General features: G+C 37.6%; 1 protein-coding gene across 1 annotated transcript in view; it reads left to right on the forward strand.

Annotated features, from left to right (window-relative positions):
* Nucleotides 1-23758, forward strand: part of LOC135202180 (uncharacterized) — a 300747-nt gene extending 276989 nt beyond the window's left edge. The window contains exons 8-9 of the mRNA XM_064231435.1: nt 2908-3084; nt 22710-23758. Of these exons, the coding sequence (XP_064087505.1) occupies nt 2908-3084; nt 22710-23758 (1226 nt within the window). The remainder of the gene's footprint in view (nt 1-2907; nt 3085-22709) is intronic.
* Nucleotides 23759-24682: the final 924 nt, after the last annotated feature.

The raw sequence follows: 24682 nt of genomic DNA on the forward strand, positions 1-24682 counted from the left end.
AGCCCAGAGAAGTCCCCCTGGGAGAATGCAAAAAGTCCCAGAGAAGGAGCTTCCCTGATGGCATCAAAGTGGTAGCATCTCTTCACTAGCTTACATGGGGGAAAAGCAAATGTTGCCTTACCCTGATCCTTCTTAGAGGCCAACCAGGTATCTCTAAGAACCTTCTTTGCAGGTGAGGAGAGCACTAACTTTGGGAAAGTCAAGTTGTTTGCAGGAAGTTTCCTCCCAAGGAAAGTCGAAGCCAGAGATACCAGTGCACCAGGAGAGAAAAAATCAGGAAAATTATTGAGAAAATATCTCAAGGCCGAATAAGATGATTAAAGAGAGGAATTATGTCCTACATCCTCTTCATCAGGAGAAATAGGTGACAAAATTGAATCCCTTCGAGTTGGCGACTGGCGTCCTTCTCTTCAAAAAAGACATAAGATCCTCTAACTGGCGCTTGAGAGGAGCAAGCAAAGAATCTTCCCAAGTCAAAGATTGTGCACTTGGAGAAGTTGAAACTGGTGCAGAGCCAGCAATTGGTGTCACCTGGAGCCCAGGTGTTGGCACCAAGTGCTCTGTCAAACGAGATTGATGTACATAAATAGGTGCTACATGTCTGGAAGTCGAAGGAAGTTCAAGAGCAGGACGTGCCTTCGAAGAAATAGAGTGCTTAAGAGTTTCTTCCTGGTGCCTAGATACAAAATAGATGCCAGGCTATACCAAGTAGATTGAGGCAGATGTGCAGAAGAGGTGGAAGGTGGAACCGTAAAATTGCAGGATTACTGTGGACTAAAACTGGTCTCCTTGGACCTCTTAGTAGGTGGAGGGGAGCTGTCCACACCAGCAGAATGCCTCTTGAGTGGGTGCAAAGAAACTTGGCAGCGTTCCCGACACTACTTACTAGGATAGGAATCATCAGATTCCGACGGCATGTGATGACAAAGGGGGTGACTGCCTGTGGGAAAACCCCACCGGCCTCCCCTGGACCTCCAGTATGTCTTCTCCTCGATGCCAGGGAGCAGGACAGACCTTCATCTAGGAGCACCTGTGGGATGGACAGCCACCTCCTAAACACTATCACTGCACTGTACTAAAGCTTTGTACATTGCCTTTTTCCATCAAGGCCTTAAAAGAAGAACTCAATTCATCACTGTACTTGCAGGCAATGGCATCAAGATCGGGAGAAAGGGAACCTGGAGTGGGAGTAAGTGGCATAGGAGCAGGAGGGCTAAGGATTGGAGACATACAGGAATCTTAGTTGAGAAGACAGCACTATCCTCCACAAAGTCTGCAACTTGCACAGGCTCTAAGCTATCTCTATTCTCGTCTCAAATAGCTGCCTTCCTTTTCCTGTCTTTATCCATTTTGTCCTATGGGACCTAAAGGCCACCCACTGCTGAACAAGCACTAATGTCCTGGTCTCCTACATTTTACACACATTGTGAGAGAATCATAGCAAGATTTCCTTAACCTAGTCTTGCAAACCTTCAATGCAAAACCTAATGCTCGACGAGCTAGAGTCAGACATCCTTGAAATTAATTAAGTTAACGAGAGCTAACCACCTAACTAATCTAGGATTGCTACAATGAGAGTAGAGTACTTCACCAAAACTCTGGAAAACCATTAAAAAACAGTGAAGCAGGCTGCTGGAAACCACCAATGTTAGTTGGGAGTCAGCCGAAAATTTATTGAAGCTCACTACCTAGTTGTTCCTCACAGCCCCTGAAAGTGGGTGGGCCATGTTACTTACACCTAAATAAATGCCAGCACTATCATGAATTTTAAATTTTTAGGCTGCCATAGGTAGGAAGCTTTGAGCTATGTAATTACTTGGTAAGTTACTTGTATAAAAATACCTCTTGAAAGGTTGAATGGTATCAATAACAATAACTAGAATGTTTGGATTGTTCCAAAGGTAATTGCTCCTGAATGAAACACTTAATCTTGAGTAAAAGTACAATAGTATTGTAATGTTCAGCATTACTTATATGAGTTACATATTACTTTTTAATTTTTGGATTTTTTAAAAGAAACTAGGGAGAACATAATTATAGTGGCACAATTATTTTGTCATTTTGAGTATTACCTTTTCTCTGAAAACAGAAATCATAAGTTTTTGTATTAAATAATGTTTTCAACTTGGAGGTCATTCCTCAGGGCTCTGAAGTGATATATGAGTGGAAATTTAAATATAACATATGATTTTTTGAAAATTATATTGTCGTACACATATGAATGGTTATTCATAATTTGTTCCATTTTTATGACCTTAAGATATCGAAAGAGTGTCGGTGTCATAATTAATTGTTTTGGATGATAATCAGGGACCATGATGCCAAATTTCATGAATATCTGATAAAATTGATTGAAAAGAATAGAATGTACAACAGTAATTATTTAGATGAAAACAGTAAACGTCACCTTACTAGTGGTGAATTTCTATAACAACAGTAGGCAGTTTGTCCTCAACATTCACTGATCCCAAGTAGCTTTAGCTTGCTGGCTAATTTTAACAAGACCTCGATGACTAGAATGAATTTCCAGAAGCATGAAATTCTTTGTGAGGCTGCTTAAAATTCTTTAAAAAAAAATTGCATTTTGTAGAGAAATCCATAATATTACCCAAAATGCACTCCCGGGGCATGAGACCCACGAATTAATCTACTATATCATCTGGTGCCACAAACAAAGCAAAGAAGCCTAGGCTACAAAAAGTTAAGACATCAAGTAGTAAATTTTATTTGTCCAATAAATATTGCTTGTTTGTTTTTTATTAATATGTTATTTTGTCTATCACCTTAGGATGGTTATAAAGGCATTTTAAAATCAGAAGGTATGTATATATGAAGCATGGAAGTTTTTTAGAAATACATTTTTAACCTGAATGTCTTTTTGTAACTCATTCATTCCTTTTCCAATAGGTGATGGAAAAGAATTAGAAAAATCGCTGTCGTTTGTTGAGGCTGCCACTACTCATGAAATTGTAGAACTAGTTGAAACTTTGAAGGAAGAAACTCGTACTATATTAAGGTTGAATGATCCTCCTACAGCAAAGGTTATACCTTCTACAGAGGGCGATGGTCAAGTTTCTTCTATAGGTAAGCATTTTATGAATCATCTCCAGGTAAGTTGTCAGTAGTATCAACCTTCAATATCCAGAACTTTTCATAGTAGGAAGGAAAAGTTTTGCATGAATTTAATTACTAAATGAATGAAAGAAAATACCAGTAATTGTATGTAATACCTGATTAAATGTATGACTTGAAGATTAAAATTAGGAAGTAATGGGTCTAACCACGTAGTCTTAGATGGTGATTGGAAACTGCAAGAATGCTGTAACTCTTCATAGGATTTTCCTTGATTTGACTGAGGCTTTGCAATCATATAGTAATCCTTCATTCACTGTATTAGCCTTATCCAGACAGTGATGTTATTCAAAAGGTCTGCAGCACCCCAGTAGTGTATATATATAATATATATATATATATACAGGCGACCCGCGGTTAACGGCGCAATCACTCAATGGCGAATCGGTTTTACGGCGGTCGTCAAAAATATTCATTAAAAAAATAAGGCATTTTAAAGGTATCTTTACGGCACAAATTTCAGTTAACAGCGCCGCTAGCGCCGTTGTCTAACGAGTTCATACATATGTAGAAATGCCGTTCAGACCATAAAGGTTATGCAAATTATATTAACAAATTTTATGGAGAGTTATTACGTAGGTATTAGGGTAAAATATATGCCTCTGACGCTGTTCTATGCCGAAAATATTGAGTTACATAAGTGCAAATTTAGCTATGGATGTGTCGATTCATAATTGTTCATGCTTTTGTTTAAAATGTGTATGAAAAAGTATAACGTGAAAGGCATTTTTATTTCTGTACAGAAATATAATACAAAGGCAGCTTTTGAAACTGCCCTTCACGTTATCAAATACGATGTTTTTTCATGTTCTTTCTTGTAAGCCGCCGCCTGCCGCTCTTCCGAAATATCGATTTTAAAAAAAGTGCAAATTACCAGACGATCGATGTGTCGATTTTATAAATATGTTTACTTTTATGTTTAAAATGTGTATGAAAATGTATTACGAATAGGGTATTTTATTTCTGTGCAGAAATATGATAAAAAGGCAGCTTTTGAAAACTCCCCTTTAAGTATCGACTACGATGTTTTTTTCAAGTTCGTTCTTGTATGCCGCCGTCTGCCACTCTTCCGAAAATATCGTTATAAAAGAGTGCAAATTTAGCGATCGATGTGTCGATTTTTCAAATGTTTATGCTTTTATGCTTAAAATGTGTATGAAAATATATTGCGTAAAGGTATTTTCATTTTTGTACAGAAATAAGATACAAATTAAGGCAGCCTTTGTAACTACGCTCAACGTTGTCAGGGGATGGTTTTTCATGTTCGTTCTTGTCCGCCAGTTCCGAAAAATGCATTGTGTTATTTTATTAATTATGCATCTTTTCCATAAATCCTTTAAAAAGTTATACATTATTTCACTGTATCCAAGAATATTGTATGTATTCTCATATTATTGTATTTTAAAATACTACGGCAAACTTAAGCCCGTATTCCGCGGAGCGGCCAATGTTGTGGTTAGAAATCAGCTGATGAATACGAGTCTGTTTCACCATAACGCAATTCTGATCAAATGCTCTTGCTTCTAGTTAGCATAAACGAATATCTATATACTTGACTTATATGAGACAAAAGTTATTTTTCCTTATACAGCGTGTTTTTAGGTGGAAATATTTATTGAATGTCTCGTTGTGAATGTGTAACTATTTTTTTTTTTTTTCGTTAACAGATTACGTTGGTGGCATGTTTATTGCGTAAAAAAAATTACGTGATTCCGTTCGCAATACGTAATCCTTTATATCATCGTAATACGAACTTTACGTTATTTATCTTATATCGGCGTGAAATCAAAAGTAAAATGTGTTCTTTCAAGCACAGTAATTTTGATTAAAATGATTTTATCCCAATTTTATCTACAGTTGTGTGTGATGGCAGATGTTTACTGCAGTTTTATCCTTGTTGCCGATGTACGATAATAGTCATTAGCAGCTTGAACAGTTTTCTCAGCTTCAGTTATAACTAGGTTTAAATTTAACGGTATATTTCCCGATTGATCTTTAATCTATATTGATCTCTGATCTAGCGAATAAAGTTTATTACATTAAGATATCTCAGTTCTATTCTATACATAACGCCATTTATAACAAATACGGTAATGTTGCACTGTAGTACGATGATCGAAATACAAGCCAAACAGATGTTATCCAGTTCGGTTGTACTACTTAAAAAAAAAAAAAAAAAAAAAAAAAAAGTCGTTTCTTGTTCGGTTGTTCATGGCTGTACACGTTCACGCAACGAGTATAACGTTAAAACCATACTTTCATCATTCTCTTTTGCTGTTATTGAACTTATGTAACTAGAAGATGGATAAAGTTAGGCCATTGTAATTTGATCTCTCATAAAATCGAACTATCGTAAGACTAATGATCGTAACCTGAACACTACAGCTACCTGTACACTGTATAAACTTTATTATATCTTTACATACTCTAGACACCCACATGTACTGTACAGTAAATTCTATAGTACTATACTGCATAAATATAATTTTACTTATTGCGCCGTTGTGGGATTACGGCGCCTTTGACTGGTCTAGAGTTTCGAAAGAAGGTGTGCGGCGGCCGTAGGCTTTAAAATCGCTCAGCGTCGAAAATCACTTGGCGTCGGTGGCCAGGAACGGAACCCCTGCCGCTAACCGAGGGCCGCCTGTATATATAAATCCATAAATAAAGATATATGCCATGAAGGAAAATAAACAACGGAGTATTCGCGAGACCTTTCAACATTTAAACGTCCTTTACTAAGCAGATGCACTGACATACATGAGGAAAAAAACAATACAAGAAGATTTGTATAACTGACAGATAGGGATTATAAAGAGATTAGTATCTAGAATCCGACACACCTGGAAGATGAGTAACTTTCCCAAACAAGCAGCAATGGGTGCAATTAAAAGTTTAAGGGGGCCGGCCGGAACCCCTATATATGTTGGTATAGGGCGAAAAATGCAGTCATGAAAAAATTCATGGAGCTTCATATGGCAATTGAGAATATGTATACGGAATATTTCATCAAAATTCCTCTTACTTTCCTAGTTACAGGGTAATTAGTAAACATAACTCAATAAGCCTAAAACATTCATCCATACAAGAAAATGCAATATTTCTTCTGTTATCGTAAATTTTGATAATTATTGGCAAAGAAATTGTGAGAAATGGCATCTGTAGAGATTCCGTGGCTCGCAGAAGCGAGTATCTGGTTCAACCATGATTCAGTACGACCACAGACGTCAAGTAGATGACACGTTCGAGTTTCACCTCGTGACATTCGCTTGCTTTTACGTATGTTTATGTATGTTTCGGCAAGAAGTTCATCATGCCAATGAGAAAAAGACAAGAAAAACATCTCGTTAACATACAGACGAAGAAAAATCGCTCAAGTATTGTTACATAATATCATAATATACGCATATAGTTAGTGAAGAGAGAGGGGAGGGTTGCCTAGTAACGCCCCCTTCTTGCCGGACAGCACACGTCACACTGTGCCCAAGGCTACGATCTTTGAGCAAAGAGATCTTCATTTATGATAAATAACATAGTTTTGGTTTTTTAATACCCAAAATGGAATATGAAATTCATAATAATCATAATTTATTAAATTGTCTTTGTAAAAAGAGAGTACACCTTCGAGTTTCACCTCTGACATTCTCTTGCATTTACGTTTGTGTATCTTTGTTTCGGCAAGAATGTCATCATGCCAAAGAGGAAAATACAAGGAAAACATCTCGCTAACATACAGAAGAAAATTCGCTGTAATAAGCGGAGTTAGTGAAGGGGAGAGAGAGGGGTTACGTAGGAAGGAGAGCCCCATCTTGCCTCAAGCAGTGCCCCAGGCTATGATATATGAGCAAAGGGATCATCATTTATGATTAAATTATGATAAATAAAATAGTTTTGGTTTATTAATACACAAAAAAGAAATATACATTCATAATAATCATTATTTATTAACATTGTCTTTATAGAAATACGAAGGAAAACTTTGAACGCCCGTATCTCAAAACTATACTTATTGACCTTCAAAATCTATCTCCTCACTTAGTTTTAAAGCTATAACATTGAAATTTGGTATATCACTCAGAAAGACATTATAGAACAATCAAATAGAGCCCTTTTTTCCAATTTTTGTTTCGTCCTTTTTTCCAATTTTTGTTTCGTCCTTTTTTTATAAATTTTTTTTTCGTGATTTATAGGGTTTATGTTTTTACCATATTGAAAAATTCATATCTAGCAAAAAAATGACTTTTAGAAAAAAAAACTCTCCATTTGATTGGAGGTCTACATCAGGTCTATATATGGTAGTAATCCCAGGTCTTAATATTAAATATCAAGGGAGGAGATAGAATTTGAAAAATGGTTATTTTTGGGATAAATTGCCCTGGCGTCACAAAACAGAAGGTCAGAGGCGAAAATCATATGCAGTTTGGAGATGTCCCAAGTCACCTTATTAACCCTTAAACGCCGAAGCGGTAAAAAAAAAAAAGGTCTCCCATGTGCCGGAGACATTTCAGAGTGAGCGCGGAAGCGGAAAAAATATTTTTTTCAAAAAATCACAGCGCGCTTAGTTTTCAAGATTAAGAGTTCATTTTTGGCTCCTTTTTTTGTCATTGCCTGAAGTTTAGTATGCAACCATCAGAAAGGAAAAAAATTATCATTATCATATATAAATAATGCGATATATGATAGCGCAAAAACGAAATTTCATATATGTATTCAAATCACGCTGTGCGCAAAACGGTTAAAGGTAACAAGTTACTTTTTTTTTCGTTGTAATGTACACTCAATTGCGATCATTTTGGTATATAACATATTGTAAAACGATAAAAGCAACACAGAGAAAATATTATCACAAAATAATGCATGAATTCGTAACACGTGGACGTAAACAAATATTTTTTTCAAAAATTCACCATAAATCTAAATATTGTCCTAGAGACTTCCAATTTCTTTCAAAAAGAAGACAAATGATTGAATATTACTACACTGTAAGAATATTAGCTTACAAATGCAGTTTTCAACCATATCTGACGAGTTAAAGTTGACCGAATGTCAAATTTTTTTATATGCAATTATTTCGGAAACAAGAAAAGCTACAACTTTCAAATATTTTTCGTTTTATTTTACATGAAATTGCGCACATTTTCATATATAAAACTCTATGAAATGCCTAATATGAAACGGAGCAAATATTCCGAGAATGGGACTTACGCATTTCGGAGATTTGTGGCGGAGAATCCGCGCGCGGAGGGAAGGAAAGTTTTTTTTTTTAAATTCACCATAAATTTAAATATTGTGCTAGAGACTTCGAATTTGTTTCATGATGAAGATAAATGACTGAATATTACTAGACTGTAAGAGTTTTATCTTACAATTGCGTTTTTCGACCATTTCGGTAGAGTCAAATTTGACCGAATGTGGTTTTTTTTGTATTTATCGTGATTTATATGCAAATATTTCAAAAATGAGAAAAGCTACAAAACCTTCAACTATTTTTTAGTTTGATTATACATGAAATTGCGCACATTTTTATATATAAAACTTTATGTAACGGCTAATTTAAAATGGTGCAAACATTACCACAATCGCATGTATGATTTTTTTCGGAAGAGTTACCGCGCGGACGTAAGGAAAAAGTTCTTTCATAAATTCACCATAAATCAAAATATTGTGCTAGAGACTTCTAATTAGTTGCAAAATTAAGGTAAATGATTGAATATTACTAAAATATAATAGTTTTAGCTTACAATTGCGTTTTTCGACCATTTCGGTAGAGTCAAAGTTGACCGAAGGTTGAAATTTTGGCACTTATCATTATTTATATGAAAATATCTCAAAACTGATAAAAGCTACAATCATGAGTATTTTTTTGTTGTATTCTACATAAAAATGCGCACATTTTCATATATAATACTCCATGTAACGGATAATCTAAAATGGTAAAAAAATTATGTCAAAGTGCCGAAATAATTTCCGAGATGTGTCACAGATACTTTTTAGTGCGGCAAGAAAGAAATTCGCGCTTGCGCGCCTGCGTAACGATTGTAAACAAAACAACACCTTGATCCGTGAACTCCCAGCATCCCCCAAGGCACGTGATTCAAGAGTTTTCGGCTGGTAGGCCAAAAAGTATTTTCTGCGAATTTTTAAAAAAACTTTTGTATGTCGACGTAAAATACGTCCAGTCGGCACCCGAGAGACAAAAAATGTCGACGTAAAATACGTCCAGTCGGCGTTTAAGGGTTAAGTGGTATGAATGTCAAAGTCCTGTCGTTAAAAAACGGCATTAGCCGGCCGGCCCCCTTAAGGCAATCATCTGAGATACAAGGACAAGACAATTAAAGGATTATAAGTGACAGCTATTCAGAACTTTAGTAAACAAAACCATATTCACAATACATATTCACAATACATTTTAGGCATACATTACAACGAAGATAACTCTTAAGGCAACTAATTTTTATTTAAGTCTGTAATTATATCTTTGAGGTCATTCTTAAACATGTTACAAATACAAGGGTCTAAGTGAAAAAGGCCACGACTAACATTGAAACTACAATGAAAAGTAAGTTGTATTAAAGCAGATTCTAAAAGATTTTGTGATAAGACATATCTTGACCTTGGCAATTACTGAACTACCAGTGTATGTATATATATATATATATATATATATATATATATATATATATATGTATGTATATATATATATATATATATATATATATATATATATATATATATATATATATATATATATATATATAGATATATGATATAGATATATGATATAGATATATAGATATATATATATAGATATATATATATATAATATATATATGTATATATATATATATATAGATAGATAGATAGATAGATAGATATATAATATATATATACAATGGTACCTCAAGATACAAAAGGCTCAACTTACGAAAAACTCGAGATACGAAAGCCAATGCGAAAAATTTAACAGCTCTACATACGAAAAGTTTTCAAGATACGAAAGGTTTCTGAAAGTCCGAGATTCGGGCGGATAACAATTTTGAACTCGCGCGCGCGCGCCGCCATCTTAGTTACTAGTAGACTCGCCACCATCCTCCTGCTCTCCCATTGGTTCCTGATGCTAGTCACCGCCATGAGATCCTTCTCTCCTATTGGACAGCATCCCTCCCATCATGCATCTTATACGTACGTGGTGGCGTACCTATCTTGGCCTCTTTGTACCAACATCTTTATCATACGCACGCGGCATTCGTTCGGTCCAACGATTTCGTTAGTAACGTAAATTCGTTAGTGATTTCGTTGTGCTACTCTATCGTGTTGTGCGAGAACCTAATTAGTATACGTACTACATAACTTAATTACGTACAGTATAGTCATGGGTCCCAAGAAAGTTGCTGAAGTTCACAGAAAGAAGAGAATGCTTTCTATGGAGACAAAAATGGAGATAATAAAAAAGTATGAAGCTGGCTTGCGGTTGAGTGTGATCGCTAAGGAATACGGCCGAAATCCGTCGACGATAGGCACCATCCTTAAGCAGAAGGAAGCCATCAAAGCAGCTACACCTTCCAAGGCGTGACTATTTTGTCCAACAAGAGGAGCCATGTGCATAATGAAATGGAAAGGCTGCTTCTTGTATGGACTGAGGACAAAGAAATCGATGGCGATACGATAACCGAGGCGGCAATCTGCCAGAAGGCCAGTGCTATTTTCGGCGATTTGATTGCCCAAGCCGAAGATGACGGCGGAGAGGGGACATAAACGGCAACCCCAGAGTTCAAGGCTTCTCATGGGTGGTTCGAAAAATTCCGTAAACGGACTGGCATCCATTCGGTGGTGAAGAAATTGAAATTACGTAAAGTATAAAAAAGTAAAAAGAAATGTAAAAATAAAAAAAAGACAAAATAAATTTTATTTTAATTTTTTTGTAAAGTTAAGTGTTACAGTTTTGTTAATGTGTTTTGTAAAGTTTAGTTTGTTTTTCTGACATTTTTTTATGTGTTTTGTAAAGTTAAGTGTATGTATCTGCCGTTTGTCCTCCTCCTCTGTTGCCACTTTCGGAGATAGCCTCACTCGAAAGGTAAGCTTCCACATTTTATGTACAGTATTTCTTGTATACCATGTACACTAATACACTTTATTTACAGGTTATTTTGCATTTTGTTATTAATTTAGGTATTGAATGGTCCAAATTGTTGTAGTATTTCATTGTTATAGGTCAATTTAGCTTTATTATGAAATTTACTGGGGGTTGATTTTGGAGGGCTTGGAACGGATTAGCCATTTTACATGTAAAATGTGGTCCAAGATACGAAAAACTCATGATACGAAGGCGCCTCGGAACGGATTAATTTCATATCTCGAGGTACTACTGTTTATATATATATATATATTATATATATATATATATATATATATTCTATATATATATATATATATATATATATAATTATAATTATATATGTCACTCTAACAGCTGCTCAATACTACGATTTTGTTGAAAAATTAACATCCTTAGGGACATTTCTGTATCAGGGATAAAATACTATTTGTTATCACCTCATTGTCAAATTTAAAAATTATGTAATTTTCTTCCCCCTGAAAATCATACGACTCCTTCAACATATATATCGGTCTCGCTACTTTACTCAAATAAACACCTTAATGAAATTATGTTAATAATTGTCTTTAAATCCTTAATACAGTTCTTCGATGGGGACAAATGGGATGCATTGTTGTTCATGATACTTTAAACTACATATAATGAGAAGAAGGCCTAAGAGAACCATCCTTTTTATTTTCTCTTATTTTCATATGTGTATTTTTTTGTGACGTTACTCTCTACAAATTCCCTATCTGGATTTCCTTAACACAATGTGTTATTCATTACACTACTAAAGGGCTACACAACTCAATCATTGTGTGGTCGAATTAATATTACTATTACTATCAGTGAGAACTTTTAGCAATTACTACAGCGGGTGGGGATACGGGCTTCTAGGTGGGTTTATATATTTGCTGATTCAATACAGTTTTGAATATGCCTTCTCCGTGATATTCTGAAGTCCCGTGAAACCATTATAAGTGATACTGTGTGTATGTGTGGCAGCGCACGTCAACCGCCAAAGATGTTACAAGTTGGCGTGGCTTGGGCAGTTCAAAAGAGTGCCACACATCTCTTATCCCTTCTTGATTGGCCCTTGTGTCTAGGAGCCAGAATAATCAATCAGCTTCTTGCATAACGATGTCGTGTAAAGGATGCATTTGGAACATGCCGCAACAGCAGTCAAGAACAGTTCGTTAGCAGGTCCCATACAACACAGACTGGGTCGAGATGAGTGCTCAGTGCCCCATGTCACTGTCTGCCGCCACACAAAGACGTGTATGGTCATGAGTGTCAATAACAGTCTAACCTGCTGTCCGGTTGTGCACTAGCATAGTTAATGTAATCATTACAAGCTAAAAAGAATACACCTGTGTTAAACGTTTCATCGATTATTATTTTTGCTTGCATGTAAAATGGAAACTTCTCTCCTGTTTTTCCTTCATATCCCGAACCCACTAATGACCGAGATCAGGTCATATAATTTTGCATATAATCATGCGAGTTTTCTGGGGTGCTATGAGTTCTTATGAGGTCCTGTGGGGTCTTGCGAGTCTTGTGGGGGGCTATGAGGTCTTGTGAGGTCTTATGAGGAATCAAATGTTAGTGCTAAATCATTTTTGCCGACAAATAGTAATAAGAAGAAGTGAAATAAACATGGAAAGGAAACGAGGGAAAGTTTGATGGACGGTGATGATGAGGGAAATGGTGAAACGAACAAACTGCATAAAAACAGTTATGGCTAAAGCAATCGGCAGAAAAGTGGTGAACAATGCTATGAACAGGAATAATAAATCGAGTGGCCCTATGATTTTGAAATGCACAGTGCTAACCAAACAGACAGTGTTCAGTCACACACTAAGATTTTGAAAAGCGCAGTGCTAACAAGAAAGACAGTGTACAATCGCACCAAGATTTCGAAAAGCGCAGTACTAATTAGACAGACAGTGTACATTCACACCTTACGATTTTGAAATGCGCAGTGCTAATCAGACAGACAGAGTATGATTGCAGAAATCATTATTAAATTACCGCTGTTAGACAGTTTCGTGACCGAATTCGGTGACGAAAGGGCGAGAGAATAATTCCAATCGGCGGAAGTATTCACAAAATATTGGAAAAATCCATTCGAGACATACAAACAGACAAAGGCTAGTGTGGGAGAATTCGAAACCGACATTTACAGTGCCGCGGTCGCCAAAGTCAAACGACGGTGGTGGCACCCAGACACCCTTTGGAGACTAATTAGAGGAGTAACGAACGTGCTTTGAACAGAGAGATGGCCCCACCAGGAAGGATGGAAGTTGGCAGTAGCAGAAGGTGGCATGGAGGTAATGCCGGGAAGTACCCCAGGCTTCCCCCAGGGCCATGTGGGACTGTTATGCAGTGGCCGGGAACAAGGGATGCCTTGTTGTCTTGTTGTGAGGGGATGGATACCAATCCCCACCCCTGAGAGGTAGGGGAGCAACAACAACAAACGCCACAAAGGTGTCGTGTCATTTGTTGTTGTTGTAGTAACAACAACGGGCACAGTCCCACTGACCCCTGATGACTCCCCCTGTCAGCGTCATCCCCTTCCCCCTATGACTGGTCAAGAGGTGCAGCCTCCTCTTTGCTCCTCATCTCCCAACACCGCAGCTTGTTCCTGATCCTGGTCGTCTACGTTGTCCTCCACAAAGATGGTGGTTGCCTCCTTCTCACCTTTAGACTCAACCTCCAGGTTGTCCTCAACGTCACTTTCAAATTCATTGAGAAGTGCGTTGATAGCATCCTCATTCAGAGGTTTCTGTCTCTTTGAGGCCATTGCTGATAACTGAAAAAAAGGAAAACATTTGAAATGAGCACTTCAAGGAAACTTGGACATATGACTATATATGGGCATCTCAGCCATGCCCCGAGCAAGCACTCGATAAACACACCATCCTCCCACATATTCCAGTATAATATAAAACTATACTAATTAGTTATATAGTAAAAACTGTCCTACATAAATTTAGTTATTATAACTGTTTTTTTGCAAAAAAGCACAACGTGACACTCGAACGGAATTGGACCATATGGCAACTTAGGGCATCTCAGCCAATGCCCCGGGCATGCACGTGATAAAACACACCATCCTCCCACATATCCAAATAATAACACATAACTACTAGCATGAACACTGTTCAATATGCAAGGTTTACCTAATAACTTTGGTTTTTGCAAAAAAAAAAAAAAAAAAAAAAAAAAAAAAACTGAAATTGGCACTCAAAGGAAAATGGACCATATGGCGATATATGGCCTCTCGGCCACTCTCCAAGGTCACGCATGTGATGCACACACCACCCTACAACATATTCCAGTAATACAAAACTATACTAATTAGCTATCATGCACACTGTCCTACATGAATTGAATATGTAATAACTGTTTTTTGCAAAAAAAAAACAAAAAAACAAAAACAAATTGGCACTCGAAGGGGAATGGACCATATGGTCATATTACAGCATGTCAGCCGTGAACAAAGGAACTCATATTATAGATACATCATCCTCCAAGATTTTCCAACATTACAAAACTCTACTAGCATGAACACTCAATAAGCAAGGTTTACCTAATAACTGTGCTTTTTGCAAAAAAAAACAGAAATTGGCACTCAAAGGAAAATGGACCATATTGGCAATATATGGCATTTCAACCACTCCCAGAGTCATGCACGTGATACACACACCACCCTACAACATTCCAATAATACAAAACTATACTACTTACTACTTAGGCCATTATGCACACTGTCCTACATGAATTGAGTATGTATAACTTTGCTTTACAAAAAAAAAAAAAATTGGCACTCCAAGGGGACTGGACCATATGACCATATCAGCATGTCAGCCATGGACAAAGCCATTCATATGCCTCTGACATATTCCAATATTACAAAACACTACTAGCATGAGCACTGTTCAATATGTGAGGTTTACCTAAAAACTTTGCTTTTTGCAAAAAAAAAAACAGAAATTGGCACTCGGAGGAAAATGGACCATATGGCAATATATGGCATCTCAGCCACTCCCAAGGACATGCACGACATAGACACACCATCCATCCAGACTTTCCAACACAACAAAGACTAATGACTATGCACACTGTTCATTGAGAAATGGTCACGTAATAACTTTTCTTTCCTCTTAAAGGTGCGTGCAGGTTGACCTTGACCCGAGCGATTCTCAGGGGGAAGCACTTGAGGTAGACGTAAGCAGCTCCGCACACGACCGTGGCTTGTAGACAAGTGACCACCAGCAGGTCGATCACACCCAGATTTGACACAGTCAATAATTTATGGGAGAAAAACGTTTTTTTGAAATACGCCTCAGTTCGCATCTATCCAGGTTTAAATTTTGCACAAACTGGACGGTATAGCACTCAAAGGCGGTGTGGCACTCAAAGAAGAACAGCAATGCGCAAATCATCAGGTCAGTGTATGTCTTGTGGGATGCAAGAACTGGGAAGGGAGTGATGAGCTGATTCAATAGTTTTGAATATGCCTTCTCCGTGATATTCTGAAGTCCCGTGAAACCATTATAAGTGATACTGTGTGTATGTGTGACAGTGCACGCCAGCCGCCACAGACGTTACAAGTTGGCGTGGCTTGGGCAGTTCAAAAGAGTGCCACACATCTCTTATCCCTTCTTGATTGGCCCTTGTGTCTAAGGAGCCAGAATAACTAATCAGCTTCTTGCATAATGATGCCGTGTGAAGGGGGCATTTGAAATAGGCTGTAAGAAACTGTTTGTTAGCAGCACAGACTGGCTCAAGACAAGTGCCCAGTGCCCCGTGTATTGTCATGAGTTTCAATAACAATCTAACCTGCCGTCCGGTTGTGCATTAGCATAGTTAACGTAATAATTACAAGTAAAGGCCACCTGTGTAGCTAAGAAGAATACACCTTTCATACACTTTCATAATATGGGATGTTAGACTACAGGCCTGTAATTACTTGCTTCTAGTCTTGATCCACTTTTGAATGTAGGGGTAATATATGCTAATTTGTGCTCATCATAAATCGTGTCTGTATCTACACTTTGTCTTAATAATATTGCAAGTGGCTTTGCGATAGAATGAACTACTTTCTTTAACAAAATAGCAGGAACTCCATCAGGCCCTGCTGCAGCTCCATTTTTAATTTCATTAATAGCCTGCACAATATCAGCTTCATTAATATCTATGTCAGCTAAATATTCACTATTTTCCTCCCTTACTTCTATATCATTATCTTCATTATCTATTCTAGGGGTGAATTCTCTCTTATATCGTTCTGCCAATATGTTGCAAATTTCCTTTTTTTCATTCGTTAATCTCCCTTCAATTCTTAGAGGGCCTATTTCTACTCTTCTTTTATTCATCTTTTTCGCGTATGAGTATAATAGTTTGGGGTTTTGCTTGATATTTATTAGGGTTTTTTCTTCCAAGTCCCGTTTTTCATTTTCTTTTGATTGTATAATCTTTTGTTCTGCATTTTCTATCTTACTTTTTAGTTCTATAACTTTCCATGCATTTTTTTCTTTTGCAAGACCTTTTTTCCACTTTCTGATTTTCTGGAACAAGATCCTTCTGTCTCTTGGTATGCATGACTGATGTTTACTTTTCTTCTTCGGTATATATTTATCCACTATTTTCTCTAATATTTTATATAATATCTCCGTATTTACCCTTATGTCATCACTTACGAAAATGTTATCCCAATCTTTGTTTAATTCTTCATTTATTTCTGACCATTTTATATTTTTACTGTAGAAGTTGTATTTTCCATATCCTTCCCACTTTTTCATTTCTTGCTTATCTCTGTTTTCACTTGCTTTGGAATGGACTGTTAATTCTATGACATTATGGTCTGAAATACTCGCATTATAAACTATTATTTCTTTAACATAATTCATCTCTTTCACAAATACTAGGTCTAAAGTATTTTCCTTTCTTGTTGGCAGGTGATTTATTTGTTGAATGTTGTATTCTAGTAGCATATCTAATAGCTTTTCGAATTGCCTCTTATCGTCTGTGCTACTATTACTCTCTTTTTTATATGTATAAGTACAACCACAATCTCCTATTCGGTCTTTCCAGTCTACGAAAGGAAAGTTGAAGTCTCCAGATAGGAGAATAGTCCAGTCTTTGTGATTTCTACATATATCATCCAATTTTTCTATTATTAAGTCAAATTCTTTAGTATTAGGAGGTCTGTATATTACTATGTTCTTATTTTTTTAATTTTCAGATTCAAATTCTACCGCTATTAGTTCACATTCTGAGTTACTATATTTCTCATATATTTTTCCTTGTTTTTTGTCTTTCCTATATATTGCGGTTCCCCCTTGATTCCTATTTTTTCTATCTGATCTATAAGTTTGGAACCCTTTTATTTGATCATCATTCCCAGTCTCTTGGGAATACCAGGTTTCACTTATATTCATTATATCTATTTTCTTTTCAATTTGGGTTAGTTTTTCTTTTCTAAGTACTCTATTTTTCTTTTTGAGTTTCTCGTAACTAAACCCTGCGCATTCATCACTATGATGGTTTGCGTGTTTTCTCCTTCATTTAATATTGGTAATAATAAGGATTTTCCCATGTCTCTTTCCTGTTCTGGTATGTTGTTCTTTTTTTTTGTTTCCAGAAATTCTGACATTAAAAAATCCAACTTTTCCATAATATTTGATCTTCCTTCATCATAATTATTCATTTTGTGTCTGAATCTGCAATTTTCTCCGTATCTGCAATATCCTCTTGCATAATAAATACAGTTATTATCTCTTGAGTAGTATCTTGGAGCTGAGGCTTTGAAATTTTTTGCTGACATCTCTGCATATCTCGTTGATGGCTTGCTTTTTTCTTTTACCTGATATTCTTTATTCCTCTCTTTATTTGTTTCTTTCTTATTTTGGATTTTATTACTTGATTGATTATTTATTTGATTATGATTCATGGCTACAGGGTGCATATATTTACATTTTTTTTGTCGAAACTTACATCCTTTTGTTTCCTTCTTTTAGGTTTTTGCATATTTTTGGATGCAGATCTCTGCAATCATCCTCATAGCCATCTAGGTATGCACATTTACCATATATTTCATAGTTGTGACATACCTTAGGATGTTTGTAGTAACATCTTTCTCCAAATCTGCAATTCCCTCTTTTCAAAAGGTTGCAGACTTTGTCTTTTTTGTCTATTTTTTTCCTCTTTCCCGTCATTGTGTAGATCTGGGTAGAGCCTCTTCGGGATTTTCTTTTGTGTTGTCATATCGTAATTTATTTCTTCGTAGTATCGCTTTATTTCCTCATATGTAGTATCAATGAGTATCTCTGCATCCCTATACTTTTTATCTTGTTCTTTGTTTTCCCTCCCTTTTATTTTTTTTCCTGCTTGTTTCATTTCAGTTTTTGTTTACTTCCTTCTTCTTTTCCTTCGTTTTCCTCTTCTTCTTCCTCTTCCTCTTCCTCTTCTTCTTCATCCTCAACTATTTGTACATTCAATCTTGATTTAATAACATTGTCTATCCATGATAGACATGTTGAGCAAAATATTCTGGTATCTTTTCTCATATCTTGCATTACCTCAGCACATTGTGGATGGGCCGGAATGTTGCATGCAGCACATTTTCTGATTAGGTTTTGTGGATTAACTATGCTATACCACACCTTACACAGTTTGCATGCTTTTGGCATTCTTTTTCCTAATGCATCAATTAGGATATTTACAGTGTTCACCTTATTCATTTTCTTTGTCGGAATATGTTGGTTTATGTATATTTTCTTTATAAGTCTCTTGACACTTGGATTTTATTTGGAACTTCTTCAATTATTTTCAAGATGTTTTCTGTTGATTTGTTCCAGTTTGAAGGATTATATCCTTCTAATATATCTATGAATGCTTTTGTATCTTTTTGGTTAGGACTGTTGCTGATTTCATAGATGAGAAATGCTAGTTCCCTTCCTGCTACCTCATCGTATTGCGAATCTGCCAAACAAGCTAAATTTCGCCATTTTTTTCCACAGTTGGAACTTACTGCCATCTTGTTCTGATTTACAGTATTTCACTTAATAAACTAACTTAGTAGACGCTTTATCCTACTATTTTCACACTAATCTTATCACCGATAGTTCACGAACACTTCTAGATATTTCTCAAATTCTAGATGTAAGTTAAACTTGTGATATCTGTTGATTAATCTGACTGCGCGCGGGAACGTCTCACCAAGCAAGACGGCTACTACGAGAGGGGAATTAACCTTCCCGACATAGGACAGCAGTTTGTTGAACAATTTTGTTACACGGTTTATCAGAATTTTCATCATGAAAAAAAAGGGGGGGATTAAGAATCTTACCTGCTCATTCATGAGAAGCATCACCATCCCATAACAGATGGTGCATGCCTCCTGGTGCCAAACCATGTACGGAAGCTGCCCCTCCTCGCCTACGAAGGGGACGGAGCAGTTAGCATGGGAGCGGCACACCTCGTGCCCCACGGTCTCGCCGAGGGAGGCGGAGCACCCCGTCGACTGGCAGCATACCTTCTGTAATAGTAATTATTAATGAGTATCAGCCTCAAGGAGGGCCGGAGCTGCTCCGGCAAGGGTATGCAACTTAAACTAGATAAAGTTCAAGTCTTACTCATTAATATATTCAATTCACTGGTTAACTTTAATTAATATCTAACCGCCTGCTTTCGATCCCGCTCCTGGGTTCAATGTAGGTGTAATACTTGAGATCCGATATCTGCCGGACTATGAGGAGGACAGACCTCAACTCTGTATGGCTGGCTGGACCGGAATGCTACGTATGAATGTAGGCACCTACATGATCTCCAAAGAATGAGAACTGAGCTATGGCAGATTTAATGCAAGACTCCGGTGGCGGATGTGAGGGTGAGTCACTCTCCGTCGGGACAGCAAGGGTCCGGAGCTGTTCACTGTACGATCCCTCAAGGCTTAGCTCACTTGAAGTCCTCGTTTTCTTCCTCCTCCTAGCCACTGGCTGTGGAACGACCGAGGTGGCGGATCAGGGGAAGATAATTCCATATCTGACGTTGCCCATCTCTACTGAGGGGGTGGGAGCAAGGCTCCTGCCCCAATTCCACAGTTAGAGGGGCCAGAGAAAGAGACAACAGAGCGGCGGAGCAACATATTTACTACGAAGCTATGTCCATCATCCGGCGGGGCCGGGGACTATAAGTTCGGAACTCTAGTACCCATTCCCCCCCCCCCCCCCCCATACTCGTCCCCCTCCTTCCACTTATGTGAAACTCAAGTGGCCGTTCCTCACTAAGAGTACTAGTACCACGAGTTACACCGGTTCGGCTGGGCCGAGCCTAGTAGTAGGTAGGGGGGAGGGGGGTTGATATGGGAGGGGGTTGGTCAGTTGTGATCGCCTGGCCACCTGCCCGATCAGAGGTGGCTACCTATTAGCGGTTGTGTGGGCTACCACCGTAGGGATGGTAGTGTGACTGGGCCTATGGCCCGCCATGGTTGGTACAGCAACCGGTTGGGGTGGCCCCCGATCGAGAGGCATAGCCTACTACTAAAGGTTAAACCGAAGGAGGCTAGGCCAAGACGAATGTTAACCAGACCTTTTATGGTACAGTAATACAGTATTGCATAATGACAATAATGAATATACATACATGCTTTATAACGAGGCACTATGGAAGAGTTGCAAGGGGTTTTTATATAATTTTGGGAAAATAACCAATATCGATCTAGCTGACTAACCGAGATCGCTAGCGACTCGGAACGTTAGGCTTAATCTCCTCTAGGATATCGTTATGCGGACAGTAGCCCTCAACTAAACCTACCAAACTTGAATTTATTCGATTCAGACTGGCCAGGAGGATAGATCCCATAAAATGAAGGAGAGAGGGGGCTCTCTTATCATTGATATCTCCCCTGAAGAGCTTTAACTCTGTCAGGGGAAAAGGCATAAGGGTAACGGTTAAGGACAGTTAGCCTACCTTATTAATCTACTTGGGCTGAACTGATAGGTGGCAACTCTTCCACCTCTTCATTGAATTAATGAATAGAAATATTTTCATCTATTTATTTTGTAAATAATAATTCATGCAAAATTACGTTGGGAAGAGAGAGAGAGTTTCTAACGCTCTCTCTCTCCTACTAAATAATAGACTGCTCATAGCCTATCAAAACATGATAATCTAATATTATGTCGAGATTACTTGGATGCGCTCATGAGCTTGGGGGGGAGGACGAGTAACATACTTCGAACGCCCTCTGTCTAGCCCCCAGACTTACCCCAGGGTATGTCATGAGCGCGTTTGGTACTTCTACGACTTAATTTCTAATAATAACGGGTGAACACATGAATTAGGTACATTTAATGCAATAATATCTCTGATTTATTCCTATTTCGGCTAAAACATGCGTACCTAATTCCCATGCGTTCTTGCTCATGCTCACAAAATGGCGGGGACGCCGACTTCCCCGCAACACTTTCTACGGGGCCGAAGGCTAATATGGGAAGTCCCACAACCTTATAAATTACGAAAAACGGAAATTGGGGTACTCAACTTTGGTGCAGGAGTCATCTCCGAAGAAGCCATCTCGAAATAACCACTTAATGCACGATTAACCAAGAGCAAGAAAAAAAGCGTTGTTGGTTCACCAGTTCTAAAACAGGATTGTAGATGGCGCTCGGGTTGGGTAGTAGTAGCAGTAGCGAGGGGGAGGTAGTAGCCGCTGCGACGGCTCTCCCCATGAGAGGGATTTTGGAAAAGAAACCTCTAATTGGCAGAAGACCTGTGAATAGTGGCTTCCACTCGCCTTGTACTTTATACCCGACGCCCTTAGGGTGCTCGCGCGAGGGTAGTAACCTCAGCATACCATGCTAGCTTTTTTCCTCTGGTTATTTATTTTAGAACCTATTTATACTAGAAAAGTGGAGCAGCAGGGATCCTTTTTCACTGGCGAACACAGGTCGAACCCAGAAAAGGAATTATTTTTGAGATTATTTTGTCTGTCTTATGGAGCTGGAGGACTTGAGAGTGTAAATTCCTTTGAGGCTTGGCAGTGCTACCAAAAATAGGTTTTTCCTACGTTAAAACCTGTTTTTATTTTGAAATGGTTTAAACAGACTGAAAATTTAATCATAAATGAAGACTGAAAATTGGGGGAAGATTTTAAGTTAAGCTATCAGACAGCTATGAGTAAGAGACTAAAGAAACTAATGAAAAGCCAATGGTATATACAATGCAAGGTGTGGTTACAGGAACTCTGGAACTCTAAAGTTTGGTACCACTTGACAGGGATGGTTCTCATGAATCACTTCTACTACTCTAGGTAATTTCTCCACAAAGAATATGGTGCAATAAAAGAGATATCAAGGAGACTGTTAAAGAAAAATTTTTAGTCATTAAAAGCCCAATCATTCAGCTTTAGAACTAACTCATTTATTTACGTTATTAACTTACTTTTTTTTTTTTTTTTTTTTTTTTGCAGGAGCTAGGCGCGCTGAGATCATGGCTAAGGCTGTCAAGTCAGATACTGGGAGTGAATATTTGAAAAAGAAATGTTTCCGAGAGCCATCAAAGTCCTCTCAGTTAAGGGGTAGACTCAGCAAGCAGGTATCACTCCGTCAAGGACTTTCAGATGAGAATGCTTCATCTTTAAGCAACCGTGATGTCCAAAATTTTATGAAAGTACCAACAAAAGAAACTTTGGATAAACCACTAATACCACAAAGAAGATCTCAGAGGAAAGTTACTCACAAATTTATAAGAAGGCCTTGCAAAGAAGAAATTGAGGAAATAATAGAAAATGAAACCATTGAGAGTGGGCCCTTCAGTGATGACCAAGAGGAACATGTGGGTAATCCATCAGTCACCGATGGAAATGTTGGAAATAAGCCATCAATCACAGATGAAAGTATTGGAAATTGTAATGAACCATCATCAGATGACTTGGAGATTCTCACAAAAGTTCCTCTTGTACTTCCAAAGCCAAAAAGGCTTAGAGGACCAGCTAGGAAAAGAGTCTTATCTCAAGCGATAGAAATTGAGAACCCTATCGCTAATTTAACAGGTCTTCAAGAATTGAAGAGAAAAGTGAGTGATGAAGAACTGTATGAAAAACGAAGGAAACGAAGACAACTTAAGAAAGTGGAGCCAGATGAAGAGTCTGCAGCAGATTTATCAAGAATACAAGTTACTGATATATCTCCAAGAGAAGCTAAAGTGGAGGTAAGTATATGTATGAGTAATGATGAAATAAATGATGAAGTTAATGGTAGTTCATTGTTAAACAGTGAGAATGTGAAACTTGTGAAACAAGAAAATTTAGATCGCACTATAACTTTGAATATCCATTTGAAAGGGGAAAATATTGATGAAATCCAACATTTCAAGATATTACACAGTAGTTGGATGACCATTCAAAATCATAAAGAAAAATTTGATAGGCTTAAAAAGAAGTTGATATCAATTATTTTACCAGACCATGTCAAACATAGTATACACGAGGATAAGGTGCACATTGAATTACAGTCTTAGAAACTGAAGGTTGTTGCAAATTGATCTGATACTGGTAGAATTTGCAAAGTCAGACAGACCCAGCCAGCAGTGATGCAGTAGTTTTGCCACATTGCATGATAAGATTGATTAAACTGTGATGATTATAGGTTGGTCAGACACACAGAATATAACTCTGAAAATGGAAAAACCTAGCATTACACCCCAGAAGAAAAGTTGGAGTGCAAGTGACGTTATTAAGGATTTACAGGAGTATGGCGGTCAGATATTTTAGAACCTTCAGTGGAAACAACTAGATGAAGACGATTTTGTCTCTGCTTCATGTATCACAAAAAGAGAATCACTGTCTTCCGGGTGTCTGCAATGATGAATTTGAGCTTTATCCATGTGATGATGAATGTGAACTTTACCAAGGTTCACCCCAGGATATTTGGGAAGAATCTGAGAGGAATGATAAAAATTCAAATTTTTTCGATGAGGGGAAAAAAAGTTTTGTAGATCTTGTTTCAGATGTTGACGACTTTGAAGATGAATCAGAACCCATCATATTAACACCCAATGTTGGCATTGATAGGAAGGGATATCCTTTTAATCACTGTAACATTGGGCCAACAGAAAATATTTCAAATTTAGCCCCTCAGTAGCTTCTACATCCATGTTCACATCAGCACAATCAATGGACAATGCTGTAGAAGTGAAAGGAACAGTAATGCCAACACCATTGTACAGAGTGGCAGATCAGATGATAGTATCTCAATCCCAAAGACACTTGAATTCTACATCACCCAATAAAAAATTGTTTACATACAGAAGTTCCATTAGTTGTATCTAGTGGACAAAACTCTACTTTTGTTGCTCTGTCAAATTCACTACCATCAATTAGGAGTCAAGATCCCAGAGGGCTTCTCTGCAAAGTCAGCCATCTTACAATCAGTTCAGTTCAGA

The sequence above is a fragment of the Macrobrachium nipponense genome, chromosome 30 (assembly GCF_015104395.2).
Source record: "Macrobrachium nipponense isolate FS-2020 chromosome 30, ASM1510439v2, whole genome shotgun sequence".
Taxonomy (NCBI): domain Eukaryota; kingdom Metazoa; phylum Arthropoda; class Malacostraca; order Decapoda; family Palaemonidae; genus Macrobrachium; species Macrobrachium nipponense.